Genomic DNA, 26403 nt, shown 5'->3' with positions numbered 1-26403 from the left:
TTTTTTTTTTTTTCTTTATTCTGTTCTGCAGCAGTGAATTCCACCATTCTGTCTTCCAGGTCACTTATCCGTTCTTCTGCCTCTGTTATTCTGCCATTGATTCCTTCTAGTGTAGTTTTCATTTTAGTTTTTGTATTCATCTCTGTTTGTTTGTTCTTTAATTCTTCTAGGTCTTTGTTAAACATTTCTTGCATCTTCTTGATCTTTGCCTCCATTCTTTTTCCAGGGTCCTGGATCATCTTCACTATCATTATTCTGAATTCTTTTTCTAGAAGGTTGCCTATCTCCACTTTATTTAGTTGTTTTTCTGGCGTTTTATCTTGTTCCTTCACCTGGTACATAGCCCTCTGCCTTTTCATCTTGTCTATCTTTCTGTGAATGTGGATTTTGTTCCACAGGCTGCAGGATTGTAGTTCTTCTTGCTTCTGCTGTCTGCCCTCTGGTAGATGAGGCTATCTAAGAGGCTTGTGCAAATTTAGGCTTTCTATCTTTTGTTTTTGGAAAATTTTAGCAACAACGGAGTAATCTGTTTCTGTTTCTTGAAGTTCTGGTAGACTACACTTAAAACATTTTAGGGAGTACTAAGGGGAGATCTTTATTATTTTTTCAGTTTATTCTGTTGAAGGTTATTGGTCTATATGGGTTTGTTCATTCATCTTGAGTCAAATTTTAATTATTTGTATGTTCCTTCAAAATTGTTCATTTCAGTCACATCAGTAGTTCTCAGAGTGTGGTGTAGGGACTACTAGGAGTCCTTGTAAGAGGTTCATAAGGCCAAAAGTATTTTCATAATATATATAATTATTTGCCTTTTTCATTCTCATCCTCTCAAGAGTATACAGTGGAGTTTTCCAGAGGCTACATTATATGTACTATTGCAGCAAATTGAATGTAGAAGCAGATATGAAAAAACAGCTATCTTTTATTAAGATGTATACTGAGGAAATTACAAAAATGTACTGCATTGCCATTCTTCTAAATTATTTTGTTTGAAAAATATAATATTTTAAAAATGTTATTTGTGTTAGCATGTAATAGATTTATTACTTTGTTATCAATTTTAGATGAATTAATATTTTAAAAAATTTTAGTTGTAATTACTAATATTATAAATATTGATAGATATAACCAACATAAACAAAAGCTATATTGGGTTCTCAAAAATGTTTAATACTGTAAAAAGTCCTGAAACCAAACTGAGAACCACTGATCTAGATTTAATAATTTAATTTTTTTGAAAATGCATGTACTTATCAGCTATGTTTCTTGAAATCTTCTTTGAATAGAATATTCTGCCTTCTGCCTTACGGGTATGTTTATATATATATGTATATATATACACAGACACATATATATACATACATATATATATCTGCATCTGTATATACACAGACATATTTGCTGCATCTTTGTTTTTTACATATTTATTGTGTGCCTCTTCATGTGTGCTTGTGAGCAGAACCCCAATGTAGATAGAAGAACTGGCCCACTTGGTATTTTGGATCTTCTTTGTGGCTGATTTTGTCCACAGGCCAAGTTTACAAAAGTGACTTAGATATGTGAACTGGCAGATTTCTGATCGTCGGCCTGGATGACAGGCATGGAGTTCCTGAGCTGTAGCAGGAATAGTGGGAGGCTCTCCCAGGGAAGTTGCTGTCATAGGCCAGCGCCATGCTCTGATGGTTACATTGGATTTCTTGAAACCCATATGTGTCCAAGGTAGGAATCCAGAAAACTCCCTAGACTGAGTCTGCTATGTACAGGATCCTGGCCACTATGAATCCCATGGTCAGTACTTTTCTGGGGCCTTCAGTCTATGCATGCCAGCTGTCTGTCCTCAGTGTACCCTCTTCCCCAATCCCATCAAGCTGGACTATTTGATCTTCTTATCCATGATGACTGTCTAGAAGCCTCTGGCTCTGAAGGCCAGTGCCTGTGGAGGTGTACTGCAGGGCACAGATGAGATGCCTGGGCCTGGTACCTCTTGCCTGCTACCTGTGCACTGGGAGCTCCTTCTTGGAAGGGAATAATCCAGCACAGTGAGGCATAGGGTTACAAGCCAAGACCTAGGACAGGGTTTTAGCTGTTAAAGCCTCAACTTATTCTTTCAGCAAAAGGGCCAAGGACTGTTGAACAAGGGTTGGTTTGAAGGCATTGAGATCCAAGACTGGAAAAGACCCTAATCCTTCTCCTTGCTGTACCTGTCAAAATCATTTCCTTTATCCAGAGGCAGGTTGAGCAATTGCTTGGATTTTTACAGTAGTCTCCTAAAAGCTGTCCCTGCTTCCATGCTTGTCCCCTACCACTTTAAAAAGTAAATCAGTTCATGTCCTTCCTTTGCTTACCCTCCTATGTCTCCCCATCTCCCTCAGAGTAAAATCAAAGTCCTTTAATTGCCTACAAGGTCCTATACTGGCCCTGCCCTACCGCTGCACCTTAGTTCTTTGACTTCATCACTTGATACTTGTTCTCTTCCCTGACTGTTCCAGCCACATTGGACACAACAGGCACACTTCTGCCTCAGGGCCTTTGCATTGCTATTCTCTCTGACTAAAATATTTCTCTCTCAGATATATGTATGGCTTATTCCCTCACCTTCATATCTTTTTTCCTTCTCAGTGAGGCTTTCCCTTAACTACCCTGTTTAAAATTGCAAAGTGCTCTTCTTCCATTCCTCTTTCCTGTTTTACTTTTCTCCACTGTATTTATCATTTCTCATTGCATTTATCACATAAAACAGCATGTGATTTGTTTACTTATTTTGCTTGTTTTCTGTTTGACTATAAATTTTGTAAGGACAGGGATTTGTGTCTGTTTTGTCTACTAATATATGCCTGTCACACACGGACACACAATGTTATTTGTCATTGACTATGGTCACTCTGGACCATATCCAGCATGTCTTACCCAGGTTCCCAGCAGCAGCAGCAGTGGCAATTTATATCTATCCAATGATCAGAGTAAGAGGAAGAAAGGGGGAATGGGAGAAAGGAAGTCCTTCCTTCTCCTCCGCTCCCCAGGGACCCTCATTCTTTTTTTTTTTTTTTTTTTTTTTTTGGCTGAAAAAACACAAAACCTTTGAGGTTGAGATAATATCCTTAGAGAAAGAGAGAGAAAATTACATTCCGCAGTAAATAACAGTATGTTCTATACTTTTTAACATATTATATGAAAAGAAGAACAGACAATGAGAAAAAAAAAACACCCTTCTCTGCACACGTGGTTCTAGTCCCTTTTTCATTTCTAATGGTGTTTGTCTATGCTAAGGTTCAGTAAATGTTTTTCATACTTTTTTGCTTATGTACCCTTCTCCAGCCCCAAAAGAATTTTGAGAAACTGTGTACTTCCTTACATATTTTAAATTTGACATCAGAAATGTTTCACTGTAAGTTTAAATGACAGCAAAGAATATTGCTTTAAAAATGTTTCCATTGGAAGATATTCACAGGTGAAATTGTTTGAGATTTTCTTTTAATAACTCCCGCCCACCTCCCTCTTAAAAAGAAAAAAAGTAATAGAGATAGATAAAACATGTTTGGTGAAATGTTGATAACTTGAAGCCAGCTTGAAGGGTACATGGGAATTCATGCATTATTCTTTCCACTTGTGTTTGATGTTTTGGTTTCTTCCTTTCATGTTAGAGATTTTCTTCAAATGACTGGTGATCTCTGTCCATTCATTTAAGCATAGAACATTAAAAGGTGATTGAAAGTTATGTGTGTATGGTGTGGCATGGTGGTGCTTGTTGACTGGGTTTTATTGGAAGAGAACAGGTAGTAAACTGACTTTTTATAAGGAAGGACCATATGACATTATCTGAAAAATTTCCCTCAAAAACCATCTAGTTTATCCAGAGAAGAATCCTCTAATCTCCCATCCAGAAAGATATAAGCTTGGCAGCCTGAGTACCCAGAGCAGGGTAGGAAAGGGGGTTGCAGGCCTCTGATCAGACTGTAAGGTCTCACTGACCCCTCCTGTTTTCCTTGTAGGGCTTCACTCCAGCTGTCTTCTTGCCAGGGGCTCCTTAGTGCAGACACCTCTAGTTTAGTTTCTCAGAGTATAAATCTTCTATATTGCTTGGTGTCAGGGAGGGTATTGGGGGTCTATCCATTCTTTATACAAGGCTTCAGCTATTCCCGTTCTTTTTAGCCCATGTTTCACCCTCTATTGTCTTAGGCCTCTGGTCCTCAGCTTTGCAGGGCTTGGAGGAGCAAGCATCTCCCTTTGCTGAGACTGAGGGATCAGCTTCCTGGGCTCTGCTACTTTCTACTCCTGCATTCCCTTTCTGTCACTTATCAAGAGTTGGGGTGATGAGTATTTTCTTGTTTCATTGTAGATGGAGTTTCTTTTTCTGTTTCTCATTCTCCTGATTTTGCAATGATTTTCCAGAGAAGTGAGCAGAAAGGGCTCTTTTCCACCATCTTGAAGCTAGAAGCCTGATTATTTTATAATATTCTTTTAGTATATTTAAAAAGTAATATCTAAAAATTAATTTTTTTAAAAGCAATAAATAAATCCTTACCCCTAAGAATATATTTAGTGCAAATCAAGTTCAACACATGGAATGATTCCAGTCTTGTAATTTTCCTGTGATAATTTTGAATAATTTTTAAATAATTCTCTTTTTAGAGTTCTTGAGTTATTTATTGAAGAGACCTTTTTCAGCAATTAGTAGGTTCTCAGCAACTAACAATTAGTTTATCTCCTTGGTATTCCAAAACTTAAAATTTACTTTAAAAGCTGTTTTTCTTGTTAGTTGTTTTGAAGTAAAATTGTATTTATGACTATTGAAATTGAGCTAGTTGGTACATTGAAGCCTCTTGAATCTGCACGTTCACTTCACATTAACCAGTATTTCAGTGAGGATGTTAGTTCTCTAAAATCAAATTCTAGGAGGAAACACATTTGCACTCTCAGCCACACCCAGTTGCTAACAGATATTTGTTGAGATGTCTCTGTTTCACTGATGTTTTGAGCTCTAGAATTACCTGAAATTCAGTTGCCGGGTTATCTCCTCATTAGTATATGACACTGAAGGACAAGACTGAACTGTATCTTTATTTATGTCTGTCCCAGAGCCTTTCATTCATTGCAGCTGTTCTGTCTTTTCTGTTCCTTCTCTCCACCTGCACTCCTACCCCATCTTCCCACCCCCATAGAATTTCCTCTTGTGATTATTTCCAATCAAGTCCTTCAGAGGTAGGCAAACATCAGCATCTAGACTATTGGAAAATGAAATAGAAATTCTTCTTCTTAAAACTCACAAAATAGAAATAGTAATTCTCTTGGAAACTGGATCAGTAGAGCTATACATAATTTGGCTCTGCAGATTCATTCTATCTTTGCTGATTTGTCCTTGCTTTTCTCCTCTTGCCTTGTCAAAAATAAAATGTTCAACCTTTTTAATGCTATCTAAAGGTTTTTATTGCCAACAGTGGTAGGAAAAGCTGGAGTGAGAAGGTCTTATGTCTGGCTTCATTTTTCGTTTTTCTCAACCCTGTGGAGAAAGATAATGTAGAGGATTGGGGTGGGTTTTTAAATATGGCTAACAGAACATTTATTTATCAAAAGAAACATCCAGACTCAGTGTGTTAGTCTTACATCACAGGTCTGACATCCTAGATTCTGGGGAAAAGAAGAGTGGCAGGGAGGTGATGGTGGTGAGGAGACATGGGGGTAGCTAAGTGGAAGTCTAGAGGGGTTCTAGGAGTATATTCTCCCTACCTCTCTTTCTGCCACCACGCCTGACACCAAACCTGACCCAAGGTGAGGAGCGGGCAGATGTTCAAAGTGTTGCAGACTGCAGGGTGGGGAGGAGGAGAAGGAAACCTTAGGCAGTTTTGCTGGGTGGGAAGAGGGCATAAGAGCTTCTATTGTTAACTAACATCATTATTGAGCCTAGTTCCCAACTGGCTATTTGTATGCCAGAAAAATACATAAGAGTGTGTGTGTGTGTGTGTGTGTGTGTGTGTGTGTGTGTGTTGGGAGAAGAAGAAAGAGCAGGGGGTAGTACTTCTAGCTGCCCACACAACTATTGTCATTTCCCTGTTGGTGCACGTCTATATTTGCATTACCCTTGTTATTATAAATGAGTCCAAGAGATGTGTAGGATTCAAAAGACTTCAGAGTTTTAAGGGCATTCGTGGTAGTTTAGAAACCCCAACACCACTGTCGATCACCAATTCCCGCTGGTCTGTGTCTTTATTGTCTCTTACAGCTGCCTCCTCCTCTCCATTCCTACCGCCACTGCCATATGTGTTATTTCTCACTTGAACTACTGCTTTCGTTTACCAAACATCTTCATTTCCCTTAGTTCCCATCTTCTTCCTCTAATTCCCACTGCAACCAGAGTGAGCATTCCTGATGACGAATGTGACCTTGCTACTCCACTGCTTAAACTCCTTCTGTGGCACCGTATTGCCTTAAGTGTAAAATCTAAGCCCCTTAGCACGGGTGCACGAGTTCTGTGATCTTAGTCCTGCTCCCTCCTTTGCACTTTGCAGCCACACATCCTCAGCTCTTTAGGGACCACTAACCTTTAGTTCCCAGAACCTTCCTGATGCTCCGTGACCTTTGCACAACAGTTTCCTCTCTTTGGAATGTACTTTCCCCGCTCTTCACCCAGTTAATTCTCAATCCCTGATTCTTCAGAGCTCAGATTAGGTGTCATTTCTTGATAACTCTAATGCCAAGGCTGAGCTGAGGATGCCCTAAGTGTCCACTCAGAATATGTCCTTGTCACAGCCCCCACCATTCTGTACTTTTATTTTTATTAATATTATTAATCATCATTATGGTTTTATTATCATTTTACTTACCTTTATTCACGAGTTCCCTTATGGGCAGAAACTAGTCTTTCAGGTCTGTTTTCTCAGTAAAGATATCACCACATAGGAGGTACCCCCAGATAATGAAGTGTTGAGCCCCTTTATCTTATAGTTGAGAAACCAAGACTCAGAGAGATAAGCCACCTTGCAAAGTGCTCACACAATATTTAGAGCCTACCTTTTAGTCTAGTGTTTGTTTTCCTCTGTCAGGAATTACAGACTCAGGTGTCTGTGAGGGCCAGATAGGCAACAAATATGAGAAAAGTGGATTGTCTTTTTTACAGTCATTCTGACATTTTTCTAAACATATATCTGTTTCACACTGTATTTTCCCATGTATAATAAAGAAATATTTTTGTACAAGAAATACTTAATTTTTCTCTTAAGCTACTGCATAAAAAACGATAGTGTGAAGATGATGGTTATATTGTGACTTGATCAATTATAGAAGATCAAATGTGCTGCCATGGAAATTTGTATACACATAACGTGGCACTTCATGTTATGGTTTCAATCTTTGGATTCATGCCCTAGCTTGGCACTCAAAATCTGCTGACCTTTCCAGTTTCATCTCTAGTCATTGAACCCCTACTCACATTTATGCACACACATACATACCCCAAGCTCCAACTTTACTGAATTGTAGTTCCCCAACATGCCTTTTTTTCTTTTTATTGAAGTGTAGTTGATTCACAATGCTGTGCCAATCTCTGCTGTGCACCACAGTGACTCAGTTTTACACACATAGACATGATTTTCTATATTCTTTTCCATGATGGTTTATCCCAGGAGATTGGATATAGTTGCCTGTGCTATACAGTAGGACCTTGGTGTTTATCCATTCTAAATGTAATAGTTTGCATCTACCAACCCCAGACTCCCAGTCCATCCCTCTCCCTCCTCCCCTCTCCCTTGGCAACCACAAGTCTGATCTCTATGTCAGTGAGTCTGTTTCTGTTCTGTAGATAGGTTCATTTGTGCCATATTTTAGTTTCCACATGTAAGTGATATCATATGGCATTTGTCTTTCTCTTTCTGACTTACTTCACTTAGTGTGTTAATTAGTTGCATCCATGTTGCTGCAAATGGCATTATTTTGTTCTTTTTTATGACTGAGTAGTATTCCATTGTATATAGGCACCACAGCTTCTTTATCCATTCATCTGTCGATGGACATTTAGGTTGTTTCCATGTTTTGGCTATTGTGAACAGTGCTGCTAATGAACATAGGGGTGCATGTACCTTTTTGAATTATAGTTTTTTCTGGGTATGTGCCCAGGAGGGGATTGCTGAATCATATGGTAATTCTAATTTTAGTTTTCTGAAGAACCTCCATACTGTTCTCCAGCAGTACAACTTACATTCCCACCAACAGTGTAGGAGGGTTCCCTTTTCTCCACACCCTCTACAGCATTTGTTATTTGTAGACTTTTCAATGACGGCCATTCTGACCGGTGTGAGGTAGTACCTCATTGTAGTTTTGATTTGCATTTCTCTAATAATTAGTGGTGTTGAGCATCTTTTCATGTGCCTACTGGCCATCCATATGTCTTCTTTGGAGAAATGTCTATTAAGGACTTCTGCCCATTTTTCAGTTGGGTTGTTTGCTTTTTTGTTGTTGAATTGTATGAGTTGTTTGTATATTTGGGAGGTTAAGCCCTCGTCGGTCGCATCATTTTCAAATAATTTCTCCCATCTGTAGGTGGTCTTTTCCTTCTTTTTATGGTTTCCTTTGCTGTGCAAAAGCTTGTAAGTTTGATTAAGTCCCATTTGTTTATTTTTGTTCTTGTTTCTATTGCCTTGGGAGACTGACCTAAGAAAATATTGGTATGATTAGAGAATGTTTTGCCTATGCTCTCTTCTAGGAGTTCTGTGGTGTCATGTCTTATGTTTAAGTCTTTAAGCCATTTTGAGTTTATTTTTGTGCATGGTGTGAGGGTGTGTTCTAACTTCATTTATTTACATGCAGCTGTCCAACTTTCCCAGCACCACTTGCTGAAGAGACTGTCTTTTTCCCATTTTATATTCTTGTCTCCTTTGTTGAAGATTAATTGACGATAGGTGTGTGGGTTTATTTCTGGGTTCTCTATTCTGTTCCATTGATCCATATGTGACAACATGCCATTTTTAATTCCTCCCCTTCTCTCTCTGTCCTTCCTTCCTTCCACCTCTGCTTGAATCAGCCTCAATCCCTGGCCTTACTGTAACCCACTCTCATAGTTTGGTGCTGGATGCACCCCCAGCTCAGAACTCTAAGCTTAAAAGCCATTCCCTGGACTTCCCTGGTGGCGCAGTGGTTAAGAATACGCCTGCCAATGCAGGGGTCACAGGTTCGATCCCTGGTCCAGGAAGATCCCACATGCTGCAGAGCGACTAAGCCCCTGCGCTTCAACTACTGAGCCTGCACTCTAGAGCCCGGGAGCCACAACTACTGAGCCCGTGCACCACAACTGGTGAAGCCCGCATGCTCTAGGGCCCGCGGGCCACAACTGCCGAACCTGCTTGCTGCAATTACTGAAGCCCACATGCCTAGAGCCTATGCTCCACAACAAGAGAAGCCACCACAACAAGAAGCCCGTGCACTGCAACATAGAGTAGCCCCTGCTCGCCGCAACTAGAGAAAGCCCGCGCACAGCAACAAAGACCCAACGCAGCCAAAAAAAAAAAAAAAAAAAAAATCCATTCCCAGGCATAGAGTTTCCATGATGTGTGTATACAGGTATATGCTTGTGTGTGTGTGTCCGTATGTCTGTGTATGGCCAGAGTGCACAAGCACTTTTAGCAAGCATGTTATTCAGCTGCCCCATTTAGCAAAGCTGAGCCCAGGATTAAATTCTGTGGTTTCTGAATTTTCAGGAGGTGACATGCTGCCTTTGGTATCAAATTTGATTAAACTTGATAGCTTTAATGCCATTTGGTTCTGTTGCAGAGGAAGAATTAAATTGCTTACTCTAGAGAATGAATTTTTTTCACTAAGGAATAGAACATTTATTAAAATTATCTTGGTGACCTGAAAGGGGGAAATGTACTTCTTTTTCCTCAGCAGAAGCAGGTCCAAGGCATTATGAGCACGTGATAAAAATTGAATAATTGAGCAACACTGACTACTTTGGGATTCAGGTTTCCAGCCCCTGCTGTGTGATTAGTTCAGTCCAACCTGCTGGCATGCTTAAGCAGGGAGCCTGCAAAGGATTAGGAAGGAAAAACCCTTTAACAAATCTCAGGTACTGAAGACATTTGATTTAATTTTACATGTTACGCATGGTAATCTGGTTTCCCTTGGCAACCTCCAGTTCTACCCTACTTTATAATCAGAGAATGGCAGGTAGATTACAGACTTGATGGCATCATCTGGAAGTGACCATAGAGAACAGTTTGCCTCAAAAGAGGAGAGAAAAAGGTCACTATAAAAGGACAGAAGAGTCTGAGTTCCATTAAAAAAAGGACAGATAGTTCTCTATAGCTCAGATACCCATGAGGGTTTCATTGATGAGGGAGGTTCCAGAACTACTTATAGCAGAGCAGTTTGGGATGTGAGGGAAAGGGATCAAGCCTTTTAAGTCTTTAAAGGGATAATAATTTTATTACTTGTGAAATACAGATAAGGTTTTAATTCAAAAATGACAGTAATAGTTACCATTTATTAAGTACATGCCAAGAATCTTACTTGGTTCTTTACATACATAATTTCATTAAATCCTTATAATATCTCTGCAAGGGGAGTATTAATATCCCTTTACAGATGAGGAAACAAGTATTTATTGATCTGTTAAAGTAGGGAGGCTGAAGGAAGGTGGGGTAACATTGAATACAAGGTTTCAACTTTAGTCGATTTATTTTATTATTTTTTTTCTATGATCTCAAAGTCCTATAAGTCTTAATAGCCCCTGTTACAAAACAGTATACTAAGTAATGTCCATTAATGATGACCTTTAGCCATCCAGAAAAATTTAAATTACAATCATCTTAGTCTAACTCTCTTATTTTACACATTAGGAAACTGAGTGCCAGAAATCTGGTAAAGCCTAAAGCCAGGTCTTCTGACAACTCATAATTTGTGTATTACACCATGCCCATGCACTTTCAGAGAGGGCTTGAGTAAATGGAAGGCAAGAAGGAAAGGGTCTTGCAGCGCTATGAATGGTATTAGTTTGAGCTAGCAAAGTAAACAAACTAACAAATCGGAAGGTACTGATGAGACATTTAGGCATTGGGAACAGTTCTAGTTCTTACCTAGCTAGTGATTAATTTATTCTGCTTGGCTCATGTCTGAACAAAGTAATGCACCTAATGTTTCCAAATGATCCTAAGTCTTTAGCAGTCTCTGGTGCCCCACCAGCCACTTGAAGTTTAAAAGGACAGGGTTCTACATATGAACAACAAAAGCTGTCTCTCTCTCTGTCTCTCTGTCTCTCTCTTTCTCTTTCTCTTTGTCTCCCTGTCTCTCTCTCTCTCTCTCTGTCTTACTCTCTCTGTCCCTCTCTTTCTCCAGGCTTGAAGTGGATGTGATTGGCCGTTTTGGTGACATGTAGAAGCAGAGACTACTTATGGCATTTTATTGACTTACACATGTATGCTTCTGTCATGTTCACAAAATGCTGTATATACGAGGCAGGCCATGTATTACCTTTCTTTAAGGTGAAAGTTATGGGAGTCTAATGGCAAACTGAGAAATCTTAGTGTCACACACTTACCATGCAAAGCATTTTATATGAATTTCACTGAATCCTCATAACGACCATGATTGTGAATGTTATTGTTTTCATTTTAGCAACTTTTTCAGTTTTTTATTAATCCTTCCCAGAACACTCTCCCTAGCATTTAATTATGAGAATTTTCAAAACTATATTAAAGTTGAAAGAATTGTACAGTGAACACCCATATACTCACCTAGATTCTATACTTGTTGCTATTTTTCTTTATTTGCTTTATTATATACCTATCAATTTATCCAGCCACCCATCTTAGTTTTTGTTGTATTTCAAAGTGAGTTATAGACATTAGCACATTTTACTCCTAAACACTTACATGTGGATATCATTAATTAGAGTTAAAAATGTTAGCTGTATTAAAAAAACAAAAACAAAAAACTGAGTCTGTCTTTGGGGACATAGTATGTACTCCTCAATCACTTTGAGCTTTCCCCTATGAAATAGTAAGATATTTTTTAAAAAATGTAAGCTACCCATATTAAAAAGCACTTGTAACTCATTAATGAGAAATAGAAATCTGTGGGGAAGAGGCGGATACCCCTGTTGTATTCGTAGGCCACAGCAAGCCAGCACTACAAAGTGGCATCTTACCTCACTTCTGATTTTAAATGAGATTGAGGTCATTGCTGCATTTCTGAACACTAACTCCTCTCCTAAAAAGGAGAGTTTGATTAGCAAATTACTTAAGCAGTTTACTAATGATATTGGAACCAAATTTCAATGAACATTTTTTCCCTTTTCTTTCTGGGTGTGACTAAATTGCCTACAGCATGCTGCATGGTTGCTGGTAAAACAGGAAATGGGGTAAGTAATTTAGGTAGGGAATTTTTACTACCCTTTAAATATAAGCTACCTGATTCTTAAAGTACTTTTACTACTACTATCTCTTTTTTTAGAGGGAGTTCACTAGCTGCTAGAGAAATTGGCACAAAGAGGAAATTTTTATTGTATATATATTTAAGGTGTTAACCTTGTTTAATTGGTTTATTTGCACAGCATATTAGTCTATTAAAGCAGACTCTTTTTTTGGTAGATTTATCATGAATGTAAATGCATGTAGTTTGGCAACTTATTTTAAAGGAACACATTTTATACTGGTCTTAGAAACTAAATTATAAAACTAATTGTGCCATAAAAGATACATAGTAAAGTCCTAGTTAAGGCAGAACAACAGTGAGTTTATACATAGATAAGACATAGAAAACATAGGTCCACAGTCCTTTATCTGAAACCCTTGGTGCCAAATGTGTTTTGAAATTTAGAATTTTTTAGACTTTGGAAATGTAATGCAGTATAAATATCATATATAATATACCCATCTCCTCCAGGGTCTGGGGTAGTACTATATAATCAAACATTAATATTTCTGCAGTGAAATATATGAATAGTCATAATAAATTTGATAAACAAAGTCTAAATAAATAGCCTCACATGTTCAAGTCAGAGTTTGGTTGCCAACTGAGGTAAGGAAAAAATCTTTAATTTCCCAGAGCTTTCTGGATTTTGAAATTAAAAATTTTGTACCGGTATGAAAAGGACCATGTGACTACTGGAGTTTCCTGTGTACTCTGGAAAGAAAACCACAGAGAGAAGTATAAATTTCTGTATCAGATTCTCATACTTGGTGTTTTATAGAAAATTAGTTGATTTGGCTTTTTTGTGTGTGTTGTATTTCACATCTGCATTTTTAAAAGGGTAATAACCACATATTTATTAAAGGTTTGGGGGTTCTGTTAGGTTTTGTTAAATTAGTCTCAAATGCTTGTGATTCTGGCATAATAAAATTTGATCCTATGTTTGAGAAATTTGTTAGCATAGTCAAGTCAGAGCATGCTATTTTTTAAATGTTTCCAGTTTCCTTCTACCTTGCTTGCTGTTGTTATTTCTTATTGAAGGATTTTAAACTAAGCTTAGTTCTTCCAAAAGATCCTGATCAATATAGGGATACTAGAACAGAAAAAAATATAGAATAGTAGTCTTTTCTCTCAGTGTCCCTAGTTCATTCTAATACCAAAAGGTTGTGGAGGAATTGCCATTTAAGAATTGATTCAAGGAATTTAGGAAAAAATGTGATATTTTTGTTCATGTTTGCTTTAGAATGGTTATCCTGTTGTATCTATAGCAAAAGTGATCCTAATTGATATCCTCATCATTAGTTATCTAACAGAGGAAAGAGGGAAATGCAGTTACTAAGTATTAAATTGGTACTGAATTTACCTTAATGACTACTGATTCCTCTAAAGGACCATCAGCCATAAGCTAAGGACCTTTGTGAAAACATTCACCCTAAATTATATTAGAAAAGCTATTAGCCATGTTCAACTTGCAGGATTGAAAATTTGGAGTTTTAAGTGTTGTATTTTTGCCTTAAATGTGAGGTTAAGGTTTCCAAAATGTCTCTTAACCCTTTCTTATAGCTCTTTAATCTGGAAGGAAAAAATGCCTGTAGTTGAAGTTTTCAAACTGGACTAACGTGCTTTAAACGTTTTTCAAAGACATGAGGGACTTAAAGTATCAGTTTTCTTAAATATATAATGAGTAATGTTTTAATCCATTTTTAGGATTGGCTTTGGCTACAATCCTTTGTACTCTCTAGAGTCTAAACAATTTTTTTTTTTTTTTTTTTTTTTTTTGTGGTACGCGGGCCTCCCTCTGTTGCGGCCTCTCCCGTTGCGGAGCACAGGCTCCGGACGCGCAGGCTCAGCGGCCATGGCTCACGGGCCCAGCCGCACCGCGGCATGTGGGATCCTCCCAGACCGGGGCGCGAACCTGATTCCCCTGCATCGGCAGGCGGACGTGCAACCACTGCGCCACCAGGGAAGCCCCAAGTCTAAACAATTTTTAAAGGGTTTTCCATTCTTGTGTTTTCTGTTTCACCTTTTTATTCTTTAAAATGTGTGCTCATACCTTAATTATTTACTTTTCAACTGTGATGCTATTTTATGCAAATATCATTAGTTAAACTGTTGATACAATATCAAAATAGTCTGAAAATTTCTAAAATGTTTCCGATAGAGAGCTCGGAGAGGTTTTTGAAGCTAAAATGCTTAGTGTTTGAATAAGTTCTTAAGTGTAAAGAAGTAACTTAATTTTTTTGTCAGATGTAGGGCTTATCAGAGTATTTCATTGTTAAACCACAATCCCAAAGCATATGAAAGCATTCTGTTTAACCAGTTTTTCTCAGCTGGATAAGAATGGGTAGATCAACTATTTCTTAATTTGCATTTTTAGAGGAACAGTGGTCTTTATATTTGTGTGTGTGTGTGTGTGTATTTAGATCAATTAAGTTTAGCCATTAGCTAAAATATTTTTTGTTTTCTACCTGTAGTTCGTAGTATCTTTTGGTCTTGAGGAATTAAATTACAATGGATATTGACTATATTGTCCTTTCTAATAGTGAAAATAGGACATTGAAAGAAATGATTCACAAGTTGGCCTAAACACCTCTTTTGTTAAAAGCAGTCCTGTAAATAGCTATAGGACTGATTGGAAGTTTTAATTATTTGAATGATATGGCCTGTTTAATAGTGATATTGCAGAGTAGGACTGTTTAAATATTACCATACCATGTTTTTCTTTCCTTTTACTTCAGTTCCTTTCTATTTCATTTTAGGTTACAAACTAAAAGCTAGAACTCATAATTGGGACTTCCCCAAACCTATTTATTGGCTCATGAGCAGATTTTGGGGGAATGTAAAATATTTATTGAGATATTTATATGTTGTTAAATTGATGAGCATTCTAGAACACTGATACTTTAGGATTTAATACTTCTTCTTTACCAGTAAAGAGAAGTACAGTTTTACATTGATTTCCCAAAAGTAAGCCCCCATTATCAGGAAGAGAGTAGATACAAACATTTTTGGTCTGAGATTATTGTAATACACAGTTTGTAGTTTCTAAGCAATAAATAATCCTCTCTATTCCACCTTTCCATCTTCTGATGTATAAATCCTGGAATCTGGCAATTCTATCTCAGAAAAACCTCATTTGTATGCTTTTGTCTTTGAAGCTTCAAAAACTGTTTTATATGCCATTAAAAAAAGCAGTTTCTTGATTCTGCCTGGGACATAGTAGGCACTCAATAATACATACTTTTTAATAATCACATAAATTCTTGCTTTCATAAAAATGAAGCTTTTCATGTCAGTGAATTAATTTTTGTTATTCAGAAAGCAGAGTCTGTCGCTGGGAAGAAATGATACAGTTCAGCTAAAAGAAGCCTACAAATGGATAACTCACCCCCTGTTTTCAGAGGAACTGGGTGTTCCCATTGATGGAAAGGTATTGGGTCATCAGCATTGTTAATTTTATTCTGTGGTTTTACTAGTTTTACTTCATTATATGGCACAGTTTTGGTTATCCAAAAGAATCTTCTCTTTCAATAATCCAATGAAGGATTTTTAAGCTTTTAAAATGTTAATTTCTAACAGTCTTAAATTGAGGTTAAAGTTTTTCTTTCTTTCTTTTTTTTTTTTAAAGATTTCTTTGTGATCCAAGACACTTATAACAGGTGCAGTGTATCCTAATTGACCTTAAAATGTTAGAAGTGAATCTTTGCCTTTAGTATATTTATAGTTTAATTAGAGAGACAGATTTACTGATACAAAGCTAAACATAAATAACTATGAACAAGTGTGGAGTCAACTCTAGACTATTTAATTTTGGTTATCTGTGGCTAATTTTGTTTTCAAATATGCAGACAGACCCTATTCAACTACAATGAGCATGGGCTCAACCTATCCCACCTTGTTGGTATCTCAGGTCCCTCTGTTTAATTTTAAGCAGACTGCCTTTGAAACCAGAACACTTACTATCTCCCCTATTCCAAGGCAGACCTTGCCTCAGCCTTTGAAATGGATTGAATTTTAGGGAAGAGTTCAATAGGTTTCCAGACATGGAAACAGGACATATTCCCAGCTCCTCTTAAATTAGACTTTAATAGTATGGCCTCACTGCTTCATCATTTTGCATGAAGGAAATTCCCTGAATATTAGCTACACCCCTCTTCAAGTAAAGTCACAAAACCATCTTTCAAAGCTAAGTAATTAAAAAATTTTCCTCGTTCTGAATTATATAGCTCTGTTTCCCTCTGTTAGTAAGAATAAGCTCTGTCCTTTAAACTGAATACTAAGAGAATAGAGAATAAAACCACTTCACAGATAGTATGAAGAGGAAATGAGGTGATGAAAGTACTTTGGAAATTAGAGAAGTCATTGATGCAAAATATTTTAACCTCAAATTTCAGTTTGAAGCACAGATAATTTTACATGTTGAATCAGTGAGAACAGAAAATAGAAAACAAAAGATGCGGTAATGTTCTAATGGATTCAGGATGAATGAAGTTTTCTTGAGTAAAAGGAATGTGTTGTAATTTTAATTTTATTTTGTAGATTAGACTAGAGCAAAAATTTAGCTATTCACTATCGTGATTATAGAGTCACTAATAGGCCTGCTGACGATCCAATGCAATCAGTAAATATAGAACTCAATAAAAAAGGAAAAATTGTTATATGGTATGATATTTATATATTTTTCTCAGTGTGGAATTTTGTATCATTTCCATGGAGGTAAATGTATATAGAGTATGAACTTGTGCTTTTTTGTGTACAAGGATGTTCATTGTGGCATTTTTTAAAAACAGAAAAACTTAACTACAACTTAAGCGTCCAACAGTTCCTAGAGTGGAAAAGATGTTCATGATGCAATATTAATTGAATTAAGCAATTTTCCAAGTCTGTTTAATATACAAAGAAGTATATACATTTATGTTTATATTCATAAAAATGGCTAGAAGGAAACATGCCAAATTGTTACTGGTTCTACCTCAGTGGAATGGGATTGAAAACCCATCCTGTTTGATTATTTTATAATTTATTATGATCACCTTTTTAAAAAAACAAAATTAAGATCTTGCTTTTTAAAGTCATATCCGTTAAGAAGTTTGAGCACTTAAAACAAGCCTCATACAGAGTTTTTAAGCATGTGCATAAAGTGCTATTTGCTTTGCTAATAATTCTAATCATAGTACTGACAGGAGTAATTCTTCATTTCTTTCAGTTATCCCTTTCCAATTCCCTGAATTCTCATTCATCTTCCTACCTAATTGTACATTTATATATTTTTCTCAGTGTGGAATTTTGTATACTCTTATACAAAATTTATACATGTAGAAAAAATATACTTGTACAAAAATGTATACATGTACAAAAAATCATACAAATTTATTTTAAAATTTGTTTTAAACTTGTTTTTTGTAGGATCACTGATGATTGAGTTTTAGAAGTTAAAAAAAAAAAAAAAAGACGATTTCCTTTACAGCTGCCCTGTGAACAAGCTGATTTGAAAACAGTAGTATTTCCAGTTTTCCTTGTCACTCTTTTTCTGAGCCAGTCTTTGAGAGTTAATTTCAGTTTCCATTCATAAGTTGTCAGATGTTAGTTTCCTTTTGCTCATCTTTAAACTGTCTTTATAATTTTTAGAGCTTGTTTGAAGTGAGTGTGGTCTTTGCTCACCCAGAAACAGTTGAGGATTGCCACTTCCTGTAAGTTACAATGTAAACAACAATGCCAATTGTGCAACATTGTTAATATTTTTTGATTTTCATGAAAATAGTATTGCTCTTCTTTCTAATGAACCTGTCAGAACTTGTCATGTCTTAGTAGGTTGTGAACTGTCTGATATAAGGGTCTAGGCAAACCAATGCAGCTCATATAGGGATGCATTTTGTCTGCTTCTGATATCCTGAATTTAGCAGCCATGTTGTATAAAGTATATTTGAATTTTATCCTCCCCAAAATAAACTCATTAATCTTTTATATTACCTTGAATTTTACTTAGACGTGCGATATGCCCAGATTGTTTCAAGCCAGCCAAAAACAAACAGGTAAGGATTCCTGCTTCTTACTCTTTAGTGAGTTTTGTCTGAGCTGAATATTCAAATTAACAACAAAAAGGATATGCATTAGAAATGTTGGCAATCTATTATGCTAAGAATCAGTCTTTAAATATTTCCATTTGCTACATTTATTTTCATTTTTTCAATTCTCAACACCTTTGCCTTTGGCTGGGAAGTCGTAACACACAAATGTTCTCATGCTTGTGTCAGTGTCTGGATTGTTTCCCCAAGATTATGTCATCTGGGAAAATACCTGTTCAGTATCATCACCATTCCAAACTTTTGTCTAATATTTATTTTCTAGAAATCGGTATTTTGAAAATATAATCCAAAGTAAATTATTTTATTTAGAACAGTCCTGAATTAATAGAGCCTATTTCAGGCTACATTTGCCAAAAGGTATTTTATTTAAACTCTCCTTTACTGTCTGATGTGAGCTGGTCTTCATGTTAATGAGAAAAATTAGTTAGCATGTACTTTTAGTTTCTATTATGCCAGGATAGAATAGCATGGCACGATATTGGCAAGCTTTCACACCCCAGTTACTTAGCTGGTTTTGTGTAGACTCAGGCATTCCTAGTTTTACCGACATCCATTTTGCTGTTGTGGTTGTTAAAAAGAATATAAGTTTATTGCCAAAGATACATCTTTTGGTCTTTCCTCTTGCCTGGGGTGGGAGGGGAGGGTTGGGGAGTTTGTAACATTTGCCAAATGCCCTGTGTGGAAATAATCAGAAATGCAGAAAGCCTAAAACACTGCTTGCCTCCTTTTCTCACATCATGGTATACCTAGAACATTACCATGTTTGGCCAGCACCCTGAGGTTAACAGATGAAGTTGTTCCAAGTTGTAAGCAATAGGCCTGGGGGTTCTCATTGTTCCAGGCCCTGCCCCTCAGCCCTTGTGAACTAGAGGGACCTGGGCACAACTGTAGCCCGGTGGTATGCTTTGCCATACCAATTGGGAAGCTCTGCCCAAATGAGCTGTAAGCCATATTTATATTAAAGATCTAGGTTTATTTTTTGTTATCTTTGAAGAAGTATATAAGTACCAGCATCAAATAATAGAGTAAGGAAGTTTTTGTCAAACAGTCGTGGACACCGCGCCATTTGGCCAGTAGGTGTTGTATAGTCTTAAGTGTAGTTTTCCTGCCTTATGGCTGGGAATAATTTGAATGACCTTTTGAGATTCTTTCAGGCCTAAGATTTCATATCTTAACAAACAGGCACTTAATTTTTAATTCTAACCCTACGACACCTTAGCGTTCCCCAGAATATGGTTTAGAAAATTATTTCTTTGATGATAAACTGTTTAGATACCTACATTATTCTTCTTTTCAGTCAAGTATAATTTCTCATAACAGAAGAAATAATTGTGATTTATCATAGTGACCACAAATATATGCACTAATTAGTTCTAGTATATCTACCATGAGGTTTGGCTTTTCTTATTTTAAAAAACCCAGAGTGGGACATTTGTAGCTGCCCTTTTATTCAGTATAGTGGATTCATTTACTTTCTCAGAGGTTGGTGAGTGATATTGAATTGCTAGATGCCAAGTCAGGCTGGTTGGCTCTGTTTTACCCCTTACCCTGGCAGCCAACTCCCAAATTATATACCGTGGCCCCTGAAGGGATGTAGGGAAGAAAAGATAGATGGATCAGTCTAAATTTCTTTTGAGGCCTAGGAAAAAATATTCAAAGCACATTTCCTGCAATGTCATCATTTTTGTATTTGAAGAATACCACATTTTGAGGGGAATGGGAGAGTGCAGTGAAGAAGACATATTCTGCTAGATCCACCTGGTATTATAGACATAGACTAGATTGAAGAGAAGGGTTGTAGGGTCTACCAATCACAGAACTGACAGTATGAACACTTGTGCTTCATTTATTTTCTTGAAGTTATTAAGTATTTCTCCCTTTTAAGTATGGTTTAAAATGATATAATTTCTCCAACCATCTTCTTTGTTTCAACTCTGATGTCTTCTTACATAGGTGATAAAATGTCTTTTCTTTTCATTTTACCCTGTATAGTCAGTATTCACTAGAATGGCAGTTATGAAAGCTTTGAATAAGATTAAAGAAGAGGATTTCCGCAAGTAAGTAGAATTATAGAAACAAGAAATAATCATGGAATTTTAGAATAAAGGGAATGTTAGAAATAATCTGGATTATCTCTAAAACAAAACTGGATATATTTTAGGGAACAGGATTGTGTCTTAATCTTTATTATATCCCCAATCCCTGGCTCAGTATCTGGCATGTAGTGGTGTTCAGTAAATGTCAAATTAATATTTGAATTTATGAATCATGTCCAACTTCTTTATCTTTTAGAGGAGGATATTGAGGTCCAAAGAGGGAGTTGACTTGCCTAAGATTTCAACTGGGCAATAGAGAGTGGACATAGAGCCAGGTTTCCTGATTCTCCAGCCTACTACTGGCCCCATTACATCCCTCATCCTGGATTTCCTGTTATTGTACATCTCCAGAAGAGGGAGAAAAGGGCACCTGAGTTTCCTTTCTTGTTAAAATATACTGAACTACAGTAAATCTTAGATTTAATTCTCAGTGTGTTCATTTAATTTAATAAAATATTATCATAGTTATCCTTCCAGAAGAAGTTATGAGGAAGGTTTCATATATTTTACTGACTAAACATGAGTCTCAGAATTGAAATATTTTTATTAAAAAAAAGTGGTTTTTTTTTGGCCATGCTTCGTGGCTTGTGGGATCTTAGTTCCCCGAACAGGGATTGAACCTGTGCCCCTTGCAGATGAAGCACAGAGTCCTAACCACTGGACTGCCAGGGAATTCTCTATTAAACTTTAGGAAGTAAAGACAGTTACTCTCTACAAGCAATAGTTCCTGAGTTTCTAAGTGATTTCTTTGTTAAGACATCTTGGGAAACGGAATGAAAACTTTAAGACAAGCATTTTGGATTAAGTCCACATCTAGTCATTTACAGGTAGATTCCATTCCATGGCTTTGGAATTTCTCAGATGGTGGACAGAGAATAAAGCCATACATTGCTCTTTCTGGTCTGTCCTCAGCTGGATTGAAGTTTCTTAGCTAAACGACAGAGTCTGCCATATTCCATTTTTTCTGGCTCTGTGGTCTGATTCCCAAGGTCATAGTTGAAATGAAGAGGAAAAAGAGAGAAAAATGTTGGAGTACCCTCCCCACAGGTGGGACATGCTCATGTGGCCAGTCTCTGACTGCACACCAGCTTTACCCAAATGACTGAGGACCTTGTCAGCCAGCAGCAAGTGTTCATGGATAGCAAAATGAACCTGGAGAGGTTTCCACTACATATAGATGGATTTTTTTTCCCAAATCTCCAGGTTGATTTTGGAAACTGTCATTTGGGAACATGAGGCCTCCTGAGCATGAATGTTATTAGCGAGCCCTTATTTACTTAGTGCCACTCTCATGTATTAAAAGTGGTACTCCAAAAAATAAAAAAAAATAAAAAATAAATAAAAGTGGTACTCCAGAGGCCTAAGAGACCCTTATGGTTCCAAAACTTAAAATTAGGGAGAGGCTTAGTCCTTGAGAGACTCAGGCTCTGTGTAACTCAGACAGTGCTGATTCATCTTAGTTATGTGCTTCAATATCATGTCTGGAAAATAGTAGCTGTAAAATTTATTTTGTTTTGCAGGCAGTTTCCTTGTCCTCCAAACTCACCAAAGGCTGTATGCAGTGTTGTTGAAATTGAATGTGCTCATGGTGCTGTTTTTGTGGCTGGTAAAATATTTAGTCCAGGATATACTTACATTGTCAATTTTCTCTCCTTTCTGAAAAACTCAACTAACTCCTCCTCTGTTTCCTTCTTACTGTTGTTATTAATTTCTGATTAGTTAACTCTTTTGAGAACTAGAGCTGATAACCAAGTTTATTGTAGGTTCTGTAGGCATTCTTAAGGGTCACTCAGGAGATTTGTTATTTAAAATGCCATGTTGAAGGGAAATGATAGTTCCCAGGTTTTAATAGTTTTCATCAGAGATGGCCAGGTAAAAATATGGGTACATGTACAGACCTGAAACTGGTCAGAGAAGAGAGAAGGATGTTTTATAACATGAAATCAATCCTGAAAAAAGTTATTTTATTATCTGCAAAATGACTAAACATTTGGCTTCTGCCTGGAAAAAGAAATTGTTGCATTGACTTTCCCAAGAGGTAAATCGGGTAGACAAGTTTTTGTTTTGAAAGCTACAGCTGTTTCATAGTAATAGCTGAAATGAAATTGCTCTTTAGTCTTGACTATAATACCCTGCCCTGGGGTAATAAAAGCTACCTGCCTTGGCGTAGCTTTTTTCATAAAACAGTGAGTCATATTCTGTTAGGATTTTTTTTTTTTTGCTTACAAAAACTTCAAAATTTCCTGTATTTGAATTCTTTGGAATACATTATCACCAATGACTATTACACTGAGAGTATTATTAACCAGGCATAAAAACAGTAGTTGCTCTTTTTTTAAATGATTCATAGTGTGTTCCATAATACTGTAACTTGTTCAGTCAGCCAAAAAGGTTAATAAGTATGTTGAGCATTCCTTTAGAACTCATTTGATGATTCATACCGTGTCTTTAGCCATCTCTTCTATTGCTACCTTAAATTTTTTCATTTAATTATGTGTATGTGTTGACTCTCCAAATTAGATTGTAAGTTAGTTGAAGGCTAAGCCTTGTTTTATATCATAGCACCTAGGATACTGGCACTCAATAAATAGCTGTTGCTTTACTTTTTAACCTATTGTGTTAAGCACACCATTCCATCCAGGTAACCTTTATATTTCTTTGGCAGGGAGATATAATAAATACTCCAGGAATCTACCACAAACTCCTTGGATAATTGATGGAGAAAGGAAGCTGGACTCTTCAGTGGAAGAATTAATTTCAGACCATCTTTTGACAGTGTTCAAAGCAGACAGTAAGTGTTATAATATTCATATTTTAATTACACTGTCATTCATGAATAGACTTCTTGGAGGTGGCAGGAAAGATTTCTATATTTTGTAAACCACCACCAAGTCTGGGCCCCTTGGCTGGCAGCTTCCTGTGAACAGGGACCGTCGTGTCCTGAGCTCCTCTGCCCTGGGCTGGATTTGAGCCAAAGTGCCCTAGGATTTCTCTCCTCTCTCAAGATTACGCTTTTTCCTGGGCAAATTCAAAACAATTGAAACTACTTTAAATGAATGCAATTAAGCTCTGACCTTGGGACATCTTGAGCCTCTGCCTCTTTTGGGGAATATGAGGTAATTAAAATACAGCTTCCACATCCAGTGCTTGTTCAAGAATAATCACTGGCAAATGCCCAGCTTCCATCTTAACGGCTAAAGTGTCCTAGAATAAAGTTTAGGCCTAGAGAAAATAGATCAATAGCTACCATTTTACAAAGACTTAATAGTAGTTGTGTTGTTTTAATTTCCTAAGTATTAATGAGCGCAGGTTTGTGGGGTGAGTCAGATCCTGTCAGGCATATGCTTTCTTTGCTCAATAGGGCTATCAGGTCAAAGGAGTAAAAAAAACTTGTGATTTCACCTAGGATTAGACTAGAGGAAAGAGACTAAGATTTCAATCACAAGAAACCATGTTGTACATCAGGAGAAACTGTAGACTATGAGTAAGTATATCATACTCTTTGGAGTGGGTCTCCTAGCATAATTAGAACACCTTTTTTTAAAAAATATTTATTTATTTATTTGGTTATGCTGGGTCTTAGTTGCGGCCTGTGGGCTCCTTAGTTGCGTCAGGCAGTCTCCTTAGTTGTGGCATGTGAACTCTTAGTTGTGGCATGCATGTGGGATCCAATGCCCTGACCAGGTATTGAACCCGAGGCCCTGCATTTGGAGCATGGAGTCTTAACCACTGCTCCACCAGGGAAGTCCCAGAACACCTTTTTTGAAGGACCAGATAGACCTAGACATCCATCTTTTTCTCTGACAAACCTTAAGACAAGCCTGCTTTAGGAATGGCGAGCAGGTGACCAAAATGAGACATGGCTATCCCTTCCAGCTCTCTGCTTGTTAAGAGGAAAGAGAAGCACTTTAAAAACCATATCCCTCTTATAATTTGTTGCCTATCAGGTAGGTGGGCCCTTTTAAAAAGGGCCTTTAAGAATTGTTTACTGAATAGAGAAGAAAGTAACCTAGCAACCTAATATTTTTCAAAATCTTAGCCGTAAAGGGCTATTGCCACGAGCTTTTACCTACTTAATTTAATATTTACACGCTGGTTATCTCATAAGACTTATCCAAGTTACAAAGAAGTGAAAATAAAGCGTAAGCATGAAAAGTGTCCTTCAAACTCTTTTTGGGGGGCTACCTTATTCCCTTTCTGTAAGAAGATTCAAGATTTAGTTCTGATTATTTGGGTCCCAAGGAAGCCTCCATTACCAAGAGGGCTGTTGGGGGGCTCTGAAATAGCTATATGTTTCCCCCTTGCAATCTTTCATGAAGGTCATTTGTTGTCATTTTCCATTTGAGGAGGGGAAAAAATTTCCCCAAAGTGAAAGTAAAGCAAACTGTGTGTTTAGCACCTGTAATTGTGTGCTGAGGAAATTTATTAAGAGCCACTTGAGAAAAAGCAGACCTCTGGGCCTCTGTGCTAACTGGCTCCTTGTCATGAAATAAAACCTTGTTGTTCGAAATGCCTGATTAATAGCATCGATTTGCTAAACTTGTGCTGCTCAAATACATTACTCGTTACTTCTGTGATTCACATCTGACAACTCTGGGAAAATGGTTCTGACTGTTGTACCTCTGTGCTTTACAGCTCTATGAAAATAAACCAGTATTGCATGAAGCAGCCTAGCCACTTCTATAAAGCAGAAGTAACTAGTACTCCTTCCCCTCAGTGGGAGATAGAAACTTGTTTCTCAGCCACTTCAGACTGACACATCATATTCTCTACTTGCCAGTTCTCTAGTTAATAAGTAAAACTTTGACACACTCTCAAAATCAATATGTCTAAGAAATGTCTTCCTAATACATTTATTACTTCACTTATGGAATAAATATTTGTCGTGTCAGTTCCCTGCTGAAAACTGGTCAGTGACTAGCTACAGGGTAAAGTCCAAACTATATAACTTGATATTCTGAGACCATCATCATCTGGCCTCTGCTCATCCTTCAGTCCCATTGTCTATCTGCCCCCAGGTGTGAGAGCCACTACAGACTATCGAACCCCTTACAGTTCTTGATCATTCTTGCCCTTGGTTTTGTCCTTGTTGTTTGTTTGTTTGTATGTTTGAAATATCTGTTCCATTGAGCAGAAGTCTGTAGAACTCACAGGATTAGGGGGATAAGGCAAGGCGTAATGTGAGTTTAGAAAAATCAACTAAATTTTAAGCCTATATTTCCTTATACTCAAGGCAGTGACTCCTTTTCTTTTGTTGTCATTTTTTAGTCATAATTGCAAATTATTTCTTAAAGTTTGCCCCCTGAAGTATTTCTCAATACTTTTTTGCAACATTTTTCTAAAAGATATAATAAATACTCCTTCTCCCTTAATCTAGATTTAATGTTTCTTTGGACTTCTCAAGAGCCTAGTTTTCTGTACTTTTTTCTTGTTGCTGGGCTGGAATTTGTGGGGAAGTTTTAGGGGCTAATTTATGAATTTGAGATTTCTGGTCTGATTGAGTAGTCACTGGTAGATCTACCTCTTTGTGTCCTGTTCATTCCCTCCACCCCTATCGGTCACAGGTTACGGCTTAGTCACTGTAGGGCCCTGGTTCCCCAGTATTATGCCTGGATTAGAGATGGAGGTGGGCAGGTATAAGACAAACTACAGCCCGCCCCCCCACCCCAGGGAGTATCTTTCAGCTTCCCAGATGCCATTTTGAACTCTCCATGTAGCTATATCCATCCCTAGTTAGCACTACTCTTGAGTCTGTTGACTCTGACTAGAAGCTACTGATGTTGCTATAGGTTTATTAGCTGCTTGACAATGGAGTATAGACATGGAAT

General features: G+C 37.2%; 2 protein-coding genes across 8 annotated transcripts in view; one reads left to right on the top strand and one right to left on the bottom strand.

Moving 5' to 3' along the window:
- PUS10 (pseudouridine synthase 10) overlaps positions 1–26403 on the top strand; it is a 68629-nt gene that overhangs the window by 26710 nt on the left and 15516 nt on the right. For all 6 annotated transcript variants that reach the window (XM_007125441.4, XM_007125440.4, XM_028496936.2 and 3 more), the window contains 7 exons: positions 12309–12343; positions 15712–15823; positions 18022–18083; positions 18380–18425; positions 20472–20536; positions 22096–22181; positions 23241–23366. In XM_007125441.4, coding sequence (XP_007125503.1) covers positions 12309–12343; positions 15712–15823; positions 18022–18083; positions 18380–18425; positions 20472–20536; positions 22096–22181; positions 23241–23366 — 532 coding nt within the window. The remainder of the gene's footprint in view (positions 1–12308; positions 12344–15711; positions 15824–18021; positions 18084–18379; positions 18426–20471; positions 20537–22095; positions 22182–23240; positions 23367–26403) is intronic.
- The window catches only part of REL (REL proto-oncogene, NF-kB subunit), an 82581-nt gene continuing 61508 nt past the window's right edge, over positions 5331–26403 (bottom strand). The window contains exon 12 of one of the 2 annotated variants that reach the window (XM_055089196.1): positions 5331–5497. Coding sequence is in view for 1 of the 2 variants with exons in the window: in XM_028496935.2 (XP_028352736.1) it covers positions 5492–5497 (6 nt within the window). In the remaining variant the exon portion in view is untranslated. The remainder of the gene's footprint in view (positions 5498–26403) is intronic. The other variant, XM_028496935.2, reaches the window with a different exon arrangement.

Source organism: Physeter macrocephalus, chromosome 12 (assembly GCF_002837175.3).
Source record: "Physeter macrocephalus isolate SW-GA chromosome 12, ASM283717v5, whole genome shotgun sequence".
In the NCBI taxonomy this organism is placed as follows: domain Eukaryota; kingdom Metazoa; phylum Chordata; class Mammalia; order Artiodactyla; family Physeteridae; genus Physeter; species Physeter macrocephalus.
This window is presented reverse-complemented; position numbering and strand designations above follow the sequence as displayed.